Below are 15,487 nucleotides of genomic sequence, written 5' to 3' on the forward strand. Positions count from 1 at the left end.
CAGATGAGACTCCCGCTGAAAAACATTCTTTTTCCGACAAAATCTACCACCAAGTTTTTATTTTAAATAGAATATATCACTTTCTATGATTAGTAATTTCTTAATTAATTTCAACATATTAAATAACATGGTAGTTAAGATCACAAATTCAAAAATATATTTGGTTCAAATCATAAAATTCAAGACCATAAAAGTTTAATTTTTTCTATACTTGATCAAACTATGACACATACAATAGCAAGAAAATTAGAAAAGAGAGAGATCTTATACAAGAAAAGGCAATAAGCTATCAAAGTATGACCCCAAATTCATGCGTGGAACACACTGTACATAGTCAACTATATAATGTATAGTAAGAACTAAAAAAAAGGAAGAGCATCTACAAACCATATAAATACAACAATGAATCATCACATGAATTAATTATAAGTGTCTCAATTTTCCTTCTACTGATCGTACGATCCGAAGATATATTAGTATTTCTTAAGGTCATCTTCATCCCTTAATTATTAATTACAAGATAAGACCCCACCACTTTTGCCGTGTAAGCCCTACGTAAACCAAACGTAAGCCAAATATTACTCCCTCGGTATTGTAGTACTTGACTCATGTTGACCAGATGCACCCTTAAAAAAAGTGTATTATACTAAAATAATGATGCTTTGAAGCTCTAAATTTGACAAATATTTCTTTATGCAGTTATTTAATACTAAGGGTAGTATGAGAAAAAAAAATCCTTGATTTGATAAAACATTTTTATGTGTCTTTTTCTTTTTACACACGGAAAGATAATAATAAAAAAAATATACTTTTAAACTAAAGATATGTATAATATATTAAAATATCATTGAATATTGTGATTTTAAATATGCAATGCGGGATATTAAGAATAAAAAGTTACTAAATATTTTTTAAAATGTTATAAAAACTTAAAGAGGGAGTATTTCATATCATCTTAACATGTATATCTCTCGATCGAGTTAGGATTAAGCAAATAATTGTTTTAACCACATAAATATTTATGATAAACAAAGAAAATATCACCACTATACCATCTCTTTTATTTTTAGTCGTTATATATGGAGTCTCTAAACACATGAATTAAAAAAGGCTAATGTCAAAATGAGTCGAAAACGCAATATATAAGTCATTACGTAAAGAAGATGTGTATTGACCCTCTAGCGTACGTAGTTCTTACAAAGTGTAAACGTGTCAAAATGTTTACTAATACAAACATTTTTAAAACTTTATAATAGCAATGATTTATAAGACTAATAATCAACGAGTAAACGTGTCAAAATGTTAATTATTGTAGGAGTAAACAGGATAAACCGACCATACAAAAGAGTCATATTCTTATACTTTTATTTCTCTCGATCGGCCGTCCATAGAAATAAAATTAAAAAAAAAAACCCTTTTTTCTGTTTTAAATTGAAATACGCAGTTAAAATTTCTTCTCCTAAGTATTTTAATTAATATTAAAACAAATATTATCATATCACATTTATATATTATGATATATCATTTTGCTTATGTATTAATTTTATATTTAAATAACGTATCTTTTAATCCGCTATTAAGTTTTTAAGATTTGTACATACCGCTGATTAATTCTTATTATACGTGGTTTTTGATTTGATCACTCGATGAAAGTCATGTTTAAAGCAAAGTGAAATTGCGGCCTAAAAGAAAAAGAACATGACACCTATTCAATGTTTCCAACTAGGAGATAAAATCATGAAAATGATTGGCATTTTTTTACGCACCTTTTTTGCCGCACATAGACAAAACATTTTTTTAAAAATATTTCTCAGTTATAGTCAAAGATGAAGAGCAAAAACTTTTGTGGATCATTTCAAGTTTGATTAAATCCAAGATAACTTGATTACATTTCTCACTTCTCTTTTCATTTCACACTAACATATTCATAAAGATATTTTTTGTTTTGTTTTTTAAATTGGCCTACCAAGTTTATCTATAGATAATTACATAAGATTGTGAATTCGAATGAACAAAAATATAACAATAATAGTAACATAGCCTATGTAATTTTATCTCTATCTTATGAAGGTAGATAAACTATTTTGAATAGGCTTTCGATTCAAATAAAACATATCAAAATTCATAAAAATGAAAAATATAGTAATGAAGAAGCTATGAAAAAAATAAAAATAACAATATCAACAACGAATAATACAAAAATCAAATCGAAGAAAACATCTAGGCATGATAGCAACATGTATGCCTAGCTATTACTGGCATATAGTCATTGCCTTTATATGAAAAATACGGATCAACTTTTCGATAGTGCATGCAATACAAATTCAAAAGAAAAGACAAAAGGTGTGTTCGGTATGATGCGGTTTGAAAACATTTTCTAGTAAAATAGTTTTAATTTTATGTTTGGTATATAAATAAAAATTATTATTCTAAAAATATTTATATAAGGTCTGAAATAATAGTATAGGAGGTGAAAATAAAAGGTATAGGGGGACATAATTACGTAGGGGGATATAGAGGAGGTATCTTAAAGGATGGAAATGACACAATCAATGTGAAATGTTAAGTTATCGACTTTTTTTGCTAGTATCAAAAAGTATAATGACAACACTTTCCTACTGATAAAAAAATAATTACCAAAAAAAAAAACATTTTGCTCATCAACCACAACTTGAACATTTTAATCATTATCATCTATAAACCATGCTCAGACTCAGTGTACTTAAAATCAGACGACAATATATAAATCAAAATGACTAAATTTAATATTTTAAACATTTATCCTCTGTGGTCTCCTAAAGAAGAACAGATTGGGGAGGCTAACAAGATATATTATTTAAAACAAATAAAATAGATAATCTATATATGTACTTGATTTTGTGGATGCACTTTGATTTTGTTTATGTCATGACCTAAACACAACAATTGACTCTATGACTAAGACATATAGATTAAGATAAACATGACAGTAAAAATTATTAGTTTTTTACATTTAATGAAAGTTATATTAATCCATACATAGCTATCAATCGGCCATATATCATCCATCACCAAAATCTTCACTTGGTTGAAAAATATTTTAGGTTCAGTGTATATAACCAAAAATGTAACGTTGTTATTTAGAAAATGACATATATCTATTAATTAGTGGAACTTTAGTCAGACTAGCTAGCTTGATAGATCTATTCAAAGACAAAACGTGAAACAGGAGAGAATCAAGACAAAACTTTTTCACAAAATGTGTCTTGATTTTTATTTTGGGATTAATTTAGAAACGTCCTTGCAAAGATTTCACTTTGATTTTCTTTGTTATAACTCTTTTAATCTAATTATCATTAATGTATTATTGGTGAATGTTGAACTATAATAATTTTTTATGACCAAGTTACAAATTAAATAAAAGAAAATGAAAGACATTTTCAGATCTCAAATATGTACAAATGAAGATCCATTGTAAAAAAAGACAAAAAAATTAAATCTAGTTTGTAAATGCTATAAAACCAAATCTCCCATTGTTTACGAAGTAGCATGATCTGTTAAAGGAAAAATCTTAGTAGGTCAGTTGATTGACTATCTGAACTTTCACTATGTTGGAGAAAGTTCGAATCCTCGTCTCCCATTTTCCCCTACCTCTACCTCCAATGTAATAATTTTTTTAAAAATAAAAAGCATGATCAGTTAAAGTGTTAGATGCCAATATTAAGAAAAGATGATTTCTACTTTAGGCCCAACAAAAAGTACGAGTACCTAATGTTTTTCCTAGTATTGGGTTGAGCCCACCTTATTATCTTTTGGGCAATTTCATAAAGCACCCAATATGGAATAATGGAGTTGAAATTAAACCGGCAGAAGATCAATTATTGGAAAAATCACAGAAATCCCACCTTTTAGTTTACTTATTACCATTATCCCTTATAAGTTTTACAAATCTCCAAATTCCCTCATTTTCGTGCATCAGATTAGTGTATCTCGCGCATCAAATTAGTGTATATTGCGCATAAGATTAGTGTATCATGTATAAAATATAATGTATCTTACTTAACGATTAATGTATCTCGCGCATCAGATTAATGTATCAACGCTTATATTATTGTATCCGTTTGAGGGATTTCTGTAATTATAAACTTTTAAGGGATAAATTGTAATTTTGCCTTAAAAGTATGTTATTTCTATAATTTGCCCATTTTAATTATTTACTAATTCTAATAATCTTTACACCCTTGTAAGATTAATTATTTACTATTTCAATTACTTAAGTCATTTAAGAGAGATCATAAAATTAGAGTATTTTATTTTAGATATAAATAAATAAATATGCAATTGAGTGTCTTTTTCAAGAAGATCTTATTATTTGGTCCGCTGTGTTTCACAGGTAATGGCTGATCCAGATGCTCCTAGCCCGAGTGAACCGACTTTTAGAGAATGGCTCCATTGGTACATTAATTGAGATTATTATTAGCATTAATTACAACATTTTGTAGTTTCTAGTTGCAGGGTAGCTACCAAGTTGTTATATTAATGCATATTACTATCATTGTCTCAATCTAAATATTTCTATCGTTTGTCTATCTGTCGATGCATATAATTTAAACTGTTACGCGTTAATTGTTCACTTGGTGCAGGGAGGGAATATATGGGACCGCAGCCACCAGCAGGGATACATCGATACGTGTTCACTCTGTTTAGGCAGAGCCCATAAACCACCACAAGGACTCGCCAGTTTGCAAGTGACAATGGACTTGGTCTTCCTATGGCTGCTCTCTACTTTAATTCACACAAGGAACATCACTAGCTCTTTACAATGTGTATTTATCATGTTGCTACATATAGGTGTATCAACCATAAATCAGTCTATACATAGCAATGTACGTAATTACTAGCTTATGCTTGTTAGTTAGTATTGTACTGATACTTTAATTTGCATATATNATGTGTATTTATCATGTTGCTACATATAGGTGTATCAACCATAAATCAGTCTATACATAGCAATGTACGTAATTACTAGCTTATGCTTGTTAGTATTGTACTGATACTTTAATTTGCATATATCAGTATCTAAGCATAGTTGTGTCTATGTAAGGTGCATTATATATATAAGAATACATACATGTACTGTTTGATCTAATGACTTGTTTCTGAGTTGACATAATTTCTTGTGTTCAAGAATATTGACTTCACATGGGAGGCAACAATGCATAGGATGTAGAAATAAGCTAACATATGTATTGAACTTCGAGAAAAGGGCTATTTATATCTCTGTTAAAAGTTTGATTTATCTATGTCATTATTGTTTGAGAATAGTTCATCCATGCCATTATTTATTAATGGATAATGGTATGGATGAGTTCTTCTCAAACAAAAATGGATCAAATTTTTAACGAATGAAATAAACAAGTTTTTTCTTAAAATTCAATGGCATATTTGAACTTTTTTTCCAATTTTGTCTCCTAAAGTTCTCTAGAGGGAAAAAACAACCTGGTTATATCCAGAGTTGCCTTAATGTTGTGGTGGAATGAAGTACTCCTTCATTCTTAACCAGACATCTCGAATTCGAGTCCCCTTGGGTACCCAAGGGCTCCTTTGTTAGAGAGCGTAATGTGAGACTTTCTAGCCCGAATTCGGATTTAGTTTGGCTTGCCAATCAAAGCATGTACAATGCAATATTAAATAGTACTATATGTTTACATTGCCTTTTTATGAGTTAAATCTGTCACTGGGTAGATCTATGAGTTGCACCTTAATGATTCTAATATATATATACATAAGTAAATCTTTGCCGAGTGACAAAGATCTTAAGCAATCAATATCCAGTCATCCCTCCTTTTGTCTAAAAAAAAGAAGTAGATCCTACTCCCTAGTAGTATGTAAGCACGAACCTGCAAAGTCTGCATCAAATCAGTTTTGACAAAGATGCATCTTTCAAGAGGACTGTTTGGTACGCGTGAGGTCGCAAATTTCTGCAATTGCATTCTTCATCCCACAAATAACCATTTTCTTCACCTGCTGGTCAAATTATAACAGTTAGATAGCATAAACGAAAATGAACATGACATCTATTTTGGACTAATAGACATTGTCATAAATTAAAGAACTTGATGAAGGAGCATTTTCTTTTGAGAAGGACTAATAGACATGCTTTTCCGCTACCAAATATGAATGATAACAGAAGTCTAGACAAGCATAATACCTACTCCCAGAATTAAGTTTTTTGTAAATTCATCAAACGATGACATGCTTAGATTTCTATATTATAGCAGTGTGAACCTAATTCTAGCAACTAAAAGAAGGAGCGTTGTGAAACTTGCCTCCAGCATTTTTCCCCTGGCTTTGTGGTGCTCAGGAAGTAGACGAATTTCATCAGTTGCGTTGATACATTCAGCAACATTTTCAGGCGAGATGAAGTGCAGAACAACGTTGATGCATGACTGCGGTCAGTGAATAGAATCTTTTGTTAGTTATTATGCACTAAAAGAAATAAAGTCCCATACTGCTATATCTGAGACTAGGATCGCGTCAGTATATAGTATGAACAAAAGAAAACGATGTTAGGCTGGTTTAAGGCTTCTTAAGACATAGAAGAGCTAAAGAAACTATGGAACAGTTCACAGCATGTCAAATCAGAACAAGAAAATATGGATAACAGAACTGAAAATTATGATAAAGTAAAATAGATATAGTAATCTATGACGGGAGGGAGTTGCTCGGATGGTAAGCATCTCTCACTTCCAACTTGAAAGTTGTGAGTTCGATTTACCAAGGAACAAAAAAAGGAAGGGAGCAACTAGGGAGGGGTAAAAAAAAAGAAGATATAGTAGTAAATATATTGTAAAATCAAGTGCAAAGCCATAATTTTATGATTCAGATGCAAAGTTGCAATTTTATTTATTAAAATTCAGGTATGCTGACTTATTTTCTTTTACTGGATTTCTAGTTTCCTAATCCTAATTCACCCTATAAAGAAATTCCTATTCCTAATCATGACAAATCATTCATAGAGCTTAGCTAATATATTTAATATATCAATTAGTCAACTATGTTTAGTGTTTAGTGTTGTCTTATTCAAGAAGGAGCTCGTGGGTGAAGAGGCGCACACCGTATTGCCTTGGTGTCTGCACTGAAGTGCCACCTAAGCAACGCGAAGCGCCAGCCGCTTTGCACCTAGTTTCAGGGGCATAAGCGTTCTCATCCGAACCTTTAACAACACTGCCATCAATAAGCTTCAGTTAATAATACTGCAAATTAATGAAACGGAAACTACTTTCTTTGAAGAAGTTACAGCGCAGAAGATATCTGTCACCTTAAACAAACCAGCATTTGAATATGGTGGGAACTATTCAATTGATCTGGATATTCTTTGCTAATATTATCTCCAAATCTCACATTTACTATGAATAAATCCATGAATGACCAGAAAAACAATTTCTTAATTCTTTGTTCAAAATATCCAATATAGTAAACAACTACATGAGCAGTGAGGAAATCAGGCTACAATTCTTGGTTGTCTCATTACACAGGTGAAATTACTTATTCTTTCAAACTTGGTTACTACAAGAACAGGAGAAAGATGGAGATATGCAGGTTTTCTCATCAAATTGTGTGAAGAAGTATGAATGTCATCATTATAAAGGATACCTTAAGTTGTTTGACTTGATATGGACATCCAGCGGGGATGATAATAGCTTCTCCAAGATGTTGTTCAAAAGTCCAAGGTTGAACATCTAAAAAGTAATAACATTAAGACTTAGAACTAATTTAATCCAAATGATAAGGATAAAAGAAGACAAAGCAAATATACCGAATTCCTCTTTAAGCCTCAATTTGTGGAATGCATCAAAGAAGAAGCTTTGATCAAGTATTGGGTGAACAACCTGCACGTGCCAAAAGATGGAGATTAAGTTAATTTCTATTGCCATACTCTACCTTTTACCACAAAACTCTTGGTACAAAGAGCTGTACTTGTTTGGAATAACCACGCATGGAGGTGAACTCGCTAGAATGCCTTTTGAGGTACTCTAGAAGCTTTGGGACATCTTGTCTGCTGAAAACGTCCCATTGAGCACCTGAGGGTTTTGCTTCTTTCTTGGCACCATCAACATCTTCAAAAAAATAATCACTGTCTGAATCTTCAGACCTTTCAACAGATCCAGAGCAGAACAGTGAGACATCAGACTCAGATTCAGAGTCATTTTCATTGTCACTGGAGATATTGCTATCTCGGTCTTCATACCTTTGACCTTTTTGTGAGTCACTAGAGTAGAAAGGTACTTCAGCAATACCATCAGGCAACTGCTCTCCAGTTGCATCCTGCAGATCGGATTCTTCTGTGTCTCCACTATGCAGAGATGATTTTCCTTTCTGATCACTGAAATGGCTGGTAATTTCCTTGTGATCTTGAGGCTTCTTATTTTTCATTAAACATTTTATTTTTCTTACTTGTTCCTTGGAAGCAAGAACATCAGTAGCACTTGCAAGAATATTAACCTGAGCAAAATCCAAATAATATGAATCAAAATTTAAATCGTCTTCTCACATGCTAGATCACTCTTTACTTTAGACTGTAAGAGAAAATCATATTTAGAACCCTATGGGTAGCCATAATACATGGATAGTTTCAGTCTACTTAAATTTCCCTTCCATGCTGCATGTATGAAGAGGTGCAGGATGATTGGATCACTAAATGTTTTTTATGAACTTGTCATGCTATATTGCTGAATCTTGTAGGATTACTTTCACAGAAGCAGAGATGTGTTTCTTCTTCTGAATAAGCAGTCACAGAGAAAATATACAACACAGGATGGTCTCAATGTTCAGTAGGTTGCAGTCAAGCTAAGAAAATGAAACAAAAATAGAGATATTAGCAGAAAATTAGGCCTACCATATCATATGATTCACAACATAGGTTAGTGATAAATTCTGCTTGCAATAGTTCTTCAGGCCCACCATAGGAAATATAGATTGAAGGTCCTAAATCAGTTTGTGGCATTTCCGGTGGCAATTTAACTGCTAGATTTAGAAGACCAGATTTTGGATTCATATACTCTTGAAGTGGTAAAGCCCGCAAGATCTCAGCATGGTGAGCAGGAAACTGCTCTTGGAATAAATGGGAAGAAAGCCATGCTCTGAATTTTACTATTTCACGCTGCATTGTTGCATGTGTTTGCCATTCAAGTGACCCCATAAATATCTGTTTTCTAGCTATTTCAACCTACAAAGTGCAGATAATCAGGCCATGATATTTGTTTTTACATAAACATGTACACTGTCAGAGGCTACCTCATATACAAAAGAAAATGTAGAAAATCAACATCAGTTAAAATATAATTCCTTACAAAGCACTAGTAGAATGGAAAACAATTCTGATTAAGCAGATGATGAAAAGGATGCTGTAGCATAATTGCAACTATACATTTTTCTTTTTTTCTCATTTGTTAATTACATAGCGTGAGAATTAAGATTAATATCCGAGAACATTTGTTCGTCCTCTTTCGAAAGTTTTAATTATCAAGTACTCCCTCCGTTTCAATTTGTTTGTCTTACTTTCCTTTTTAGTCCATTTAAAATAGGATGTCTCTTTCCTTTTTTGGCAACTCTTTAATTGTAACTTTCCACATGACATGTTTAAGACCACATGATTAAAGGGCGTTTTGGTACCTTCTACATATCTTAGCTAAGACCACAAGATTCAAAAGTCGTCTTTACTATTTTAAACTCCATGCCAAGTGAGGGAGTATTAATTCTCTTCCTTTTCTATTTCTACAGGTGGTGAGAATGCAGGGTGCAAGGCGAATACAAATAAAATATATAGATGATAGATCCATCATATTAATTTTCTCTTCCTTCTCTATTTCTACAGGTGGTGAAAATGTAGGGTGCAAGGCGATACAAAGAAGAAATATAGATGATAGATCCATCATATTAATTTTCTCTTCCTTTTCTATTTCTACAGGTGGTGAGAATGCAGGGTGCAAGGCAAATACAACTAAGATATATAGATGATAGATCCATCATATTAATTTTCTCTTCCTTTTCTATACTAATTTACCCCATCCTACCCCGCCCCCTACATTTAACATGACACTATTTCCTTTTTGGTCCATTTCGAAAAGATTGACACCTTTATCTTTGGAAACTCTTTAACCTTGACACACCCGTTTGCCTTCAATGATACGCTCTTAGAGGAATTGGCATGATATGCTGAACACTATAAACTTCTTTGGGTACTTTTTGTGTGTTACATATATTTACCTTATGTGTCAGAGCCTTCTTGGCTTCTTTATCTAAATTCATGTCCTGTCAAAGACTACCATATAAAATAAAACAGAGTAGTTCTTACTGTCCTAAACCAAAAAGAGAAGCCCATAGACATCTACCTTTGTTCTATAAACCAAGAAAAACATGCAAGATACAAGAATATCTAGGATATGACAACAAATAAAATGGTGCAGCTTCCGCTTAAGTCTCCAGCTCTTTCATAATCACAATATTAACAGGAAAAGTGCAGTTTTCCTTTACATGAACTTAGTCCATGCATCCTTCTGATTTTGTAACGAAGAGGTAAAAAGTGGGTGAAAATATCGATACTAGGGGTCGCAATCAACAATAGTTGATTTCTTCCCATCTGCCAAAGCCTCGGAGGGCAGAGTTACCCAGTACCAATACTGGCAGGAGATATCAGGTAATCTGTGGAACAGTAAAGGTGCACACAAGGTATCTCAGACACATCCATTATTTTGAATAAAAAAAAGGTTGGAATTTGGATGAATTTAGCCTATCCCTAAAGTTCTTCCCATTGTGGATAAAGCGCAAAATTTTGTATAAGGTAGAGAATTGCCTTTCTATCTAACTTATTTCAAGTTTGAACCAACATACATTTTCGATCGCATCCTTTTGTAATTAGAGGTTAAATTCTTGTCAAGGGTGATGATAGAAGAAACTTCTTGTCAAGGGCCCAGAGGAGAACTAATGAAGAGAGCATCAAAATAATTACCTCACACCAGTCCGAGTGATTTTGTGCCTTGGCTGTTTCTTTATCCAAGGAACATTTTGACCTTTTCTCAAGGTAAGTGCTGAACATAACAACCGGATCCCAAGACAAATCAGAAGAATTCCGAAGCACATTCCGTACTATAATAGGATGACCTTCACCCCAGTGTTTCTGAAAGTGTTCAAGGTTTTCCTCACGGATATTCTTTATAGATGGACAATACAGAAACTTATCCCTCGAATTTTGTCTCTCGGCTACTTTGATGAATGAATTAGCAACAGCATCTTTATGATCGCTTCCCCTGCATAGTGAGCATGATGAAAAATCGTGTTCTGTGTCCTGAATGTTGTAACTGCATAATATTGCGTCAGCGCTGATTTCCAGCTCCTTGATCCAAGGGTGGGGAAATACACATCTTAAATCCAGGAAGCTATCACTACAACCGCCATATTCTGCAGGGGGGCAAGATATGCTGCCATCAGCACAAGCTTGATAGTTGGAGCATGACCTGGAAGATGGGTAATGTATCCCCGAGAAACTTTGCCTTGAGGTGCTAGTATAATTCATCCTTGATTGTCGCTCAAAGTTAGAAGAACAAGCTTGTTCTTCATTGGAACCTTCGGACTTACAATCTTCAGTTAAGCTTCCATGACGGGAATCCCGACAGCAATATAAGCAAAGGCTATATGAACACTTAGAGCAGATTCTGTGGTAATCCAGGATGGAGGTGTTGCAGTTACTACTGCTCAGAATTAAAATATCATGGATAAGACAGGCAGCAGGTCTAACATCCTTACCAACCAAACTTTTCAGGACTCAGGATCAGTCAACTTACCAGTGATATAATTTTCCATCTCCTGCTGAAGCCTGCTGAATCTGAATGTCAGATTCCCCCTTTCCTATAATATGTAAAAAGTGAGTAGATGCTCAAAATCGACCAAAGTCCAGAGTGTTGAGTCAATAATAGTACCTGATATATTTGCTTCTATCTCTACTTCAATTCTCTGCTCTTCATTTATTTTTTCCAGTATCGGTAGAAGCTGGTGGACCAGATAATAAAGTAGTTGGACTTTTGGAACCTTCCTTTTATGCCTTGAGGATTCCTGGTACAATGTTGTTCGTAAACAAACAAATCAGAATTGGATAAGTATTAAGTACACATGATCGCTCAAATGCAGTTTCAATATTGTCATACCTTATGACTGTTGGGCTTCAATTCACTCCTTTTGCAGATCCTACAGCTACAATCTCTACGGCAAATGGGACATTTCACCCTAATTTCTTGCTGTTCCAAATTCCTAAAACAGATCAAACATCAGAAATTTCACTAAACCAGTTGTTCGAGTTTCAAAAGAAGCAACTTCAGCACAAAGAAAACTTTATTTGTTTTGATCATATTTAGACCAGTCAACAAAAGTCTATTACAGAAACCAAGATAATGCATGCAAGTGGGTTACCCAAGCATATTTCTACACATAAAGATTGTATTTGTAATTCACATATAAACGAGAGGCGTCTTCTGTAGGACTTAGCTGCCTGCTATGCATACTACTGAATCAGGGGGATTTTATTGTTTCCCCGTCTTGATCAAATGGATTCCATGTGCCAACTCACGGTGAGGAGTCACTTGGGGAATACACCTCAGCCTCTTTCCTTCCACACCAAAAAGCTAATAATTTCATGTATCTTCTTGAAAGAGTGAAGTGTTTCAAGGATGTGGAGCACGAACGCATAAAACTTTGTGCTTATTAAAAATGCCTGACATATTACATTGCAATTCACAAGTAATAGTTCTACTGTGATTTACTTTCATAAAGATATGTTATGCTAGGATTGATTAGACTAATGACGTCCAAGGATTCCCTTTATATCCATAGACTTCATGTAATATTAGATCATACTATATTTTCTCTCTGCAAAAGAACATCTTCATGAAACCACAACACTCATGACTCAACTATCCAATACTTGAAAAATAATAGGTGACTGTTAACTTATTCTAACATTTCCACCCTTCTGCACAACCCCCCAGTCAAATACTATCTTTTACCAACTCCCATTTGGTTATAAGGAGAGAATCATCAGCAAAATGTACATCCCACTTTATAAAGTTCACCTTTTCCTAACTTTCTCAAGGATAACCTTAATAGTCCATTGCATTTCTTGACCAACTCATAGTTCTAAGATCCATGCCAACAGGTTAAAGTCATTAACATCCGAACTGAATGTCATCCCTAATTTGGAAGTACCAGAATCAGAGACAGACAAGTGCAATTATATTACCCACTTAAAGTTGTTATACGCTCCCCGACAAAAAGTATAAAGTCATCGGATAATCCAGCTGAAGATTGTCCGATATGTATTCATAGTTCTAAGATCCATGCCAACAGGTTAAAGTCATTAACATCCGAACTGAATGTCGTCCCTAATTTGGAAGTACCAGAATCAGAGACGGACAAGTGCAATTATATTACCCACTTAAAGTAGGTATACGCTTCCCGACAAAAGTATAAAGTCATCGGATAATCCAGCTGAAGATTATCCGATATGTACTCATAGTTCTAAGATCCATGCCAACAGGTTAAAGTCATTAACATCCGAACTGAATGTCGTCCCTAATTTGGAAGTACCAGAATCAAAGACAGACAAGTGCAATTATATTACCCACTTAAAGTAGTTATACGCTCCCTGACAAAAGTATAAAGTCATCGGATAATCCAGCTGAAGATTGTCCAATATGTACACATAGTTCTAAGATCCATGCCAACAGGTTAAAGTCATTAACATCCGAACTGAATGTCATCCCTAATTTGGAAGTACCAGAATCAGAGACAGACAAGTGCAATTATATTACCCACTTAAAGTAGTTATACGCTCCCCGACAAAAGTATAAAGTCATCGGATAATCCAGCTGAAGATTGTCCAATATGTATTTAACATTCAAAAATGGTTTCATTATAAATGCTTTTGCATACAGGAGAGTCGTGATAAAACAGGTAAACATACCTAAATCAAGTACATTTGTCAAAAGCTAAAGAAAGCAAACCAAACCTTTCTTTAATACAATCCAGACAGAAGTACTGTTTTTTACAACTCGAACACTTGATCAGGACCCGGTAGCTACTTCTCCTACACCAATGACACAACCTTCTTCTCTTTACTTTACTTATATTCTTCACATTCCTAGCAAATGGCAATGCCTAATCACCAAAAAGGCATCCATAATCATTACAACAGTTATCATGTAAACACCACCATAACAATTTGGAAGACATCAGTTTTGAACTAAAACAAAAGCTCACACGAAAAAGAAATAACCTGCATTGTACTAATTGGAAGGGGTTCAATATTTTTTGATCTGAAACGCCTTAACGAAAAGGGGTTAGAGCTGGAATCCAGGCCTAATTTTACGTCTAAAACAGAACCTGCATTGTTAAAATTCTTTGCAGGTATAATAGGAATAGCCATTAAAGCATTAGGGAATTCTCTCATCACCTCAGCACTAGCATTCTTCGATTCCTTCTCATTTTTCTTCTCTAATTGCCGTTTCAAGAAAACACGAATCAATTCTAACGGCAAATCGCCTCTTTTCAACTCCATTCTCCTCAAAGCTTCATCTAACGCCTCTGAAACACAGGGTTTATGCTTGAGGGGTTTCCTTTTCTTCAAAATTCTCAACGCCCTTTCACTCTTTGAAAACCCAATTTCAAGAGACCTTTTTGGATTCTTAATCTTGGATTGATTCTTGTTTTTCGTATTTCTCACGATTTTCAGTGATTCAGGTACCTTCTGCTTCATCTGCCTGTGACGACCTTGAACATAATGAATTTCACAAAGCTTTTTCCCTTCCTCTACCCGCCGCTTGCACCGCCATTGTCGACCGTCAGTTCTGTTACACCGGAGATCGTCCGGCAGAGCTTCGTTTTCCTCCATTGGGTGTCTTAATTTTCCAAGAAAATCAAAACTTTCTCGGAAAAATCGAATCTTGGAAGTACAGAGTAAAGAAAATTTTGTGGGGGTTGAGGGACTTTCTGTGACTAGGGTTTAGTGCGTGACTTTCTACTTTCTAGTGTGTGTGTAATGAGAAATTGATAGATAAATGTAGTTTGTGTGTGTTGTGATGCAATGAAATAGAGTCCTAAATCGTCTTGGATGTTTCGATTGAATCACAAGTGGAAGCTATTTGACACTGCAACCAATTATGACCCCTCAGTTTCTGTAGTTTTTATACTGTATAGATAGACAGATAGATGTGTGCATCTGATGAGAGTCCCACACAATCAGGAACTCCTAAATTCAGACTATATAGCTTAACAATGTATGATTCAGAAAAAATGAAAATTTGAGTAATAGAAGTTTGATGAGAGAAGACAAAATTTAGAACACTCTGTTTGTCTGTGAATGATTTTTTTGTTTTTATTGGTGAATGAGATAATGTATTCGGTTGCATTTTCTAATTGTTTGAGATTGAGGCGTAGTTGTGGTTCTGATGAGCTGCAC

At 34.0% G+C, this 15,487-nt stretch overlaps 1 protein-coding gene across 2 annotated transcripts; it reads right to left on the minus strand.

Moving 5' to 3' along the window:
• Window positions 1–5,922: 5,922 nt before the first annotated feature.
• LOC125848326 (lysine-specific demethylase JMJ25) lies at window positions 5,923–15,274 on the minus strand. Of its 2 annotated transcripts, none has more exons than XM_049528177.1 (12): window positions 14,306–15,274; window positions 14,039–14,187; window positions 12,183–12,285; window positions 11,958–12,090; window positions 11,823–11,886; window positions 10,991–11,729; window positions 8,879–9,208; window positions 7,960–8,484; window positions 7,799–7,871; window positions 7,636–7,721; window positions 6,309–6,428; window positions 5,923–6,003 (listed from the first exon to the last, which is right to left on the minus strand). In XM_049528177.1, exons 1-12 carry the CDS (start codon window positions 14,918–14,920, stop codon window positions 5,923–5,925), a joined length of 3,018 nt encoding a protein of 1,005 aa, XP_049384134.1. In that variant the 5' UTR covers window positions 14,921–15,274. The 2 variants fall into 2 exon arrangements, 1 of the variants encoding a protein (XP_049384134.1); XR_007444507.1 differs by lacking the exon at window positions 5,923–6,003 and adding an exon at window positions 7,097–7,206 and having other exon boundaries at window positions 14,306–15,273.
• Window positions 15,275–15,487: the final 213 nt, after the last annotated feature.

The sequence above is a fragment of the Solanum stenotomum genome, chromosome 12 (genome assembly GCF_019186545.1).
Source record: "Solanum stenotomum isolate F172 chromosome 12, ASM1918654v1, whole genome shotgun sequence".
NCBI lineage: Eukaryota > Viridiplantae > Streptophyta > Magnoliopsida > Solanales > Solanaceae > Solanum > Solanum stenotomum.

Excerpts from the sequence above, each read along its gene's own strand:
- LOC125848326 (XM_049528177.1), bottom strand. The coding sequence starts at position 14,920 with ATGGAGGAAAACGAAGCTCTGCCGGACGATCTCCGGTGTAACAGAACT. Across the intron at positions 11,730-11,822 it reads GATGGAAAATTATATCACTG|TAGTAACTGCAACACCTCCA; the intron begins GTAAGTTGACTG and ends AATTCTGAGCAG. Across the intron at positions 7,722-7,798 it reads GAGGCTTAAAGAGGAATTCG|ATGTTCAACCTTGGACTTTT; the intron begins GTATATTTGCTT and ends ATTACTTTTTAG.